General features: G+C 53.0%; 1 protein-coding gene across 2 annotated transcripts in view; it reads right to left on the bottom strand.

The window, feature by feature from the left end:
* The window catches only part of LOC102367929 (zinc finger protein 420-like), a 17,968-nt gene that overhangs the window by 11,564 nt on the left and 879 nt on the right, over positions 1-5,525 (bottom strand). Inside the window, exons 1-6 of one of the 2 annotated variants that reach the window (XM_025195706.1) lie at positions 5,335-5,525; positions 5,024-5,234; positions 4,531-4,615; positions 3,855-4,032; positions 3,254-3,380; positions 6-126 (exon numbers count right to left, since the gene is read on the bottom strand). The exon at positions 5,335-5,525 is cut by the window's right edge and continues 300 nt beyond it. In XM_025195706.1, the coding sequence (XP_025051491.1) occupies positions 6-126; positions 3,254-3,380; positions 3,855-4,032; positions 4,531-4,615; positions 5,024-5,234; positions 5,335-5,525 (913 nt within the window). Of the gene's footprint in view, positions 1-2; positions 127-3,253; positions 3,381-3,854; positions 4,033-4,530; positions 4,616-5,023; positions 5,235-5,334 lie in introns of both variants that reach the window. The other variant, XM_025195705.1, reaches the window with a different exon arrangement.

Here is a 5,525-nt window from a genome sequence, read left to right on the forward strand (position 1 = left end):
ACAACTCACCTGGTAGCACATCCTCTGACCTTGAGATTTCCCCACTGTCCTCTTCATCACATTCTCCTAGCTCCACCTGTCCTCGCTCGATGCTGCTGATTAAGTCAGGTGTAGGACCTCGATATCCTGTTTGGGCAGTGGTTAAAGAGCATTTGTGAATGGGTACAGGATGCAGAATCCAGCTGGGATTTGGGGAATGGATCCAATGAACTCAAGGTGTCTGCTAGGGCCTTGATGGACAAGGGATGATGGGCATTTAAGATGAAAGAAAAGGCACTGCAGGGAGAAGCCTTCAAGAGATAACAGCCCTTGTCACCCAGGTGGATAAGGAGTGGTCATAGGAAACAAAGCACCAACCACTCCTGATTTAGAAAGGACATTACACTGACAGCATCACCAGGGACAGGTGAGGAGATGCATGATCCATGCATCTGTATTTCTGAACACAGATAATGACATCTCCCTCAGTTGGACTATAGATAGGCACAGGACCGATACCAGCTCACCAACAGTTAGTGCCGACCTAGTGAAGAGACTATTGGAGGGGCTGGATGTGTTTAAGTCAGCAGGCGGAGATGATCTTCCTCCAAGGGTGCTGAAGGAATTTGCCAGTGTCACAGCAGAACCAGTGGCATGACTGTTTGAGCACTTGTCGTACTCAGGACGCATCCTAGGGGACTAGAAAAGAGCCAGGATGGTCCCTATTTTCAAGAAGGGGAAGAAGGGGGATTCAGGTAACTACAGGCTAGTTAGTCTCACCTCTATCCTTGGGAAAACCGATGAAAAAATTATTAAGGACTACATTTGCAAAAGCCCAGCAGGAAAAATAACGTCGAAGGGTAACCAAAACAGACTCATAGCAGGTAGATCCTGCCTGACTAACCCTGTTTCTTTTTACAACTACGTCACAAAATGTTTGGATGCGGCAGTCGAGGTAGATGTCTTTTACTAGGATTTTAATAAGGCCTTCGCTATGGTACCTTATCCCATTCTCATAAGTAAACTAAGTGGATGTGAGGTAGATGATTACAGGGTCAGGTGGGTGGCAAATTGGCTTATGGGACGCACCCAGAGAGCGGTGGTGGATGGGTCGGTATCAACCTTGAAAGATGTGGGCACTGGAGTTCCCCAAGGCTCAGTCCTAAGGCCAACGCTGTTCAATATCTTCATTAGTGACTTGGACGAGGGTGTGGAGAGCACTCTCTCCAAATTCATGGATGACACCAAATTATAGGGCAAAGTAAACACACTGGTGGGCAGGGAATGGATTCAGGGAGATATGGACAGGTTGGAAAAGTGGGCAGAACAGAATGGGATGCAGTTTAATGAAGATAAATGCAAATTACTGCACCTAGGGAAAAGGAATTGCCAACATGCCTACAGAACGGGAGGTGACTTTGTAAGCAGCATAGCAGCAGAAAGGGATCTCAGAGTCATAGCTGACTCCAAAATGAACATGAGTCGTCAATGTGACAAAGTGATCAATTAAATTAATCCCACTCTATCATGAATTAGCAGATGCATGACAAACAGGTCCAGGGAGGTGATGCTTCCCTCTATGCGGCACTGTTCAGGCCGCAGTTGGAGTACTGTGTCCAGTTCTGGGTGCTGCACTTCAAGAGGGATGTGGACAACCTCGAGAGGGTCCAGAGGAGGGATACTCATACGGTTAGGGGCCTGCAGGAAAAGTCCTACAAGGAGAGATTGAGGGACCTAGATCTCTCCAGCCTCCACAAGAGAAGGCTGAGAGTTGATCTAGTGGCCATCTACAATTTATTTGGAGGGGGGCAGGAGGAATATGGGATACTGTTTAGCAGGACACCCTTTGGAGTAACTAGAAACAACAGTCCACAAACTGACGGAGACCAGATTTAGGTTAGACATCAGGAAGAATTTCTTTATGATAAAGCTTACCAGAATCTGGAATGGGCTCTGGGGGAGGTGGTGCTCTCCCCTACCTTGGGGGTCTTTAAAAGGAGCCTGGACAAGCACCTGGTTCGCATCATCTGACCCCAGGTCACATTCCTGCCCAGAGCAGGGGATTTGACTCGATATCCTGAGATCCCTTCCGACCCTAACATCTATGAAATATATGATGTACAGGGGAGCAAAAACAAAGCTTTCACTGTTTTCAAGGTACCAAAAAGAAGAGATATTGGACACACATATGACGGATAACTTTCATCTTATTAGTGTAATTCTAGGAAAAGAAGTGAAAATGAGCTTAGTGAAGGGATTCATGGCAGTGAAAAGCATACATGACAGGTGCTGTCACTAAGACTTTTTTCTGGGAGAGAGAGTAATTCATCATCAGTAGGGACAGGATAGGATGATTTCATAATAACTGTAGCTACAACTGAGCAATCATCCCATCCACTGGGAGGATCATCCCAGGAGGGGCAATGAGTGCACAGGTTGGCAAGCACTGCAGGGTTGAACACCAAGTTCGTGGGAGTCGTGTGTATGGACAAAAGGCGGCCAAAAGAGGCTTTTCACAGCATGTGAAAGACCATAATATAGAAACGGTCTAGATGGTGTTTGCCGAGTGGGACAAAACACTGAAGCACTTTCCTAAGAGAAACCTCTGGGGGAAAGGGAGGGGAAAGAAAGCATCAAAAAAGGAAACTCACCTAGTAAAAGATCAGTACCTCAACCCAGAGCTTGGAAGCACCCCTTGCCAGACAACCTGGGTTAAACAACGTGTACGCATCTCGCTAGAGGAGCAGATGAGGAAATGCATCATCCCCCTGTTGTAGCAGCAGAGGTTGATAAGACTTTCTATTAACTTCTGCTGGGTCATAACGACAGGAGAAAGGGGATTTAGATCTCACAGAAAGGAGCATGCTAGGACTGTTAAATGTGCCTGGAGAGGACACGCTAGGTCAGGCAGGGAAGAAATCAGAATCCTCCCCCAAAGAACAGCGCTTAGTGCATTCGTGTACAATGACCTGGAGATGGTGTGAACGTGCTGAGAAGGCAAAGGGAGATCGTGTTGCCAACAAACTGCTGCATGTGGAAGAACCAGGAGTCACAAGAATGGGGAAGGCACAAGTGAAGGCGGCTGGAGCAAATGAAGGAGGAGATCTCTGTCTGAAATGTGAGAAAGGCCTGATCACTGACAGGGCAGTGGGGAGGAAGTGTATTTAACCCTCCAGCCAAAAGTTCATGAGGATGAGACTGCTGAAACACGGGGGTGACTACAAAACTCCAGAGTTCATATATCTCCGGGGGGAAGCAAGACCCAAAGCTTTACCCAGGGAAATGAGGGCTTGGTAATTCTTCAGCATCTGGTCCTGGTAAAGCACCTTGTCTTCATCGTCCAGCAGCTCCCACTCCTTCCGTGTGAAATACACAGCCACGTCCTCAAACACCTCCCGGAGCTGCAGGCACAAGCGTTGCACCATCAGTGTCTCCTGCGCCAGCTGCTCCCTGCCCCACAGCCCAGCCTGCAGTCACTGGGTACGACCACGAATTGCAATCTTAGCCATGACAGGTAAGGGGACACAACTCCCCAGTCTTCAGCTGACATGTGACGTGGATGCAGTCACGGATACAGAAGTTCAGGTGCCGGCTTTAGCCCAGCTCATCGCGATCTATTTGCTCGGTCCTTTGGGGCAGCCTGGGCAGCACTTCTAGAGGCAGGGAGCCGTGGCTCCATGCACTGTAACCCGGCCTGCCCATGATTCCCCTGGTATCTGCACTCGGGAGGGAGCTCCTGCTAATGTAGCTAGGGCTGCAGCCTTCGTGCTCTTCAGGTCTCTGTGCTCCCCAAATTCATTACAGGACCCCGGGCTCCTCCTGCGCTCTGACCCACCTGTACTCCCCACCACAAGTGAACTGGGTGCCCTGCTCACCTCCGAGCTCTCCTCCTGCTTTGGAGGCCTGCCCTGCCCCTTCTGCACTTGGCCTGGCTCAGGGGTCAGGGAGCTCCTCTCCTCCAGGCTCCCTGCGCACGTCCTCTGCAGCTCCAGGATCACCGGCCCCTCCTCAGCAGGCTGCTGCTCAGCTCTCTGCAGGGTCCCAGCACCTGCGGGGGGGGAAGGGAGGAAACACGTGAGCCCTGGTGCTGCTGGCACGGGGAAAGCCCTGCAAGTCTCCTGCACTGGCCTGGGACTGAGGAGACGGGGGCTTCAGTGTGTGGAGGAGGGGGGAGAAGGAAGACTCAGAATCCCGCAGCTCTTGCTAACACACCTCCACAGGCATGAGGCTGGAAATGAGCCCCAGTAACTCTGTCCCAGTGTGGGGAGGTGATCACAGCACCACGATGGAGCCTGCAGGGACATCGCTCCTTGGGAAAGCAGCTCCAGCGATGCTGGGGCTGTGTCAGATCCACATGCTAAGGGCAGGGGAGGGGAAATGCAAGGTCGGTCTGCTCCTGGGCCGTGAAATGATTCCAGGGGCACCAGGAGAACAAGCAGCGCTGATCTGTGGAGCACTGACCCCACCACCATGTTGTGGAAGGGAGATTTCTGCACCGAGGGACGGTGCTCATGCTGCTGGAGAGTGGAGACCCACCGCCCCTTCCCTGCCCCTGGGATCGAGCCTCGTCTGGGCCACCAGCCTGAGCAGCTTTCATCTGCTGACAGCTCCCAAGTCTGCTCCGGTTCAGGGGAGTCTGCAGCAGGGCACAGGCCTGGGTTAGCTGTACCTGAACCAGCCAGAGTTCTCATTTTCCATGGCACCTGCACCAGCCCCGTACTGGGCACAGAGAGCTCACAGGGGCATGAGGTAGTGGCAGTGAGCACTGCCTGCTGGGATGTGAAGCACATCACGGGTTGTTATGGCAGCACGAGAAGCCCCAAGGAAGATGCAGCAACTCTGTGCTAGATGCTGCACCCATGCAGGGAGAAAGATCAGGGTCTCAGCCCGGGAGCTGCCCACCCCCAAGGATCAGGTCTGTCCCAGCCCAGTCATGTGGTTATGAATATTGCAGCCCCGTCATTGTTTCAGGCAGACAAGTGAGTGGCTCCCCGGGGCTGCAGGACAGTCACTCAGGCATCCAAGTCTCCATCCTAAAGCTCACCTGAGTCTTGGGAGGGCAGCGGCTCCTCTAGGGGGATGTGAGGAGGTTTGTATGATGACCCTGGGGTTTCCCTCTGTCCTGAGTTCTCCAGAGGCCTGTCCTCACGATGGGCCTTTGGCTGCTCCGGCCAGGCATCACCAGGGTCCTGCAGTGTCCCCGGGGGCTGCATCTCGTCAGAGGGCCCCTCCTCGACCTTCACCCTCACTGTGACCTGGGGACGAGGAAAATATGTCAGTGCTGAGCCGGGATGTGGGAGCGACGGGGCTGGGAGGGGACGCTGTGCCAGCACATGGAGTTGCAAACACTCTCACCTGCAGCGTCTCATCCTCCCCCTGACCCGGCTGAAACCCCTCGGCCAGGGCCACGGCCTCGGCGCAGGTCTTCACACCACGACCCCGCGCCCGGCTCCGCATCTCTGGGGGCAGGATGGCCAGGAACTGCTCCAGCACCACCAGCTCCAGCACCTGCTCCTTGCTGCGGCACTGGGGCTCCAGCCAGAGCA

Source organism: Alligator sinensis, unplaced genomic scaffold, assembly GCF_000455745.1.
Source record: "Alligator sinensis unplaced genomic scaffold, ASM45574v1 scaffold688_1, whole genome shotgun sequence".
NCBI classification, from domain to species: Eukaryota; Metazoa; Chordata; order Crocodylia; family Alligatoridae; genus Alligator; species Alligator sinensis.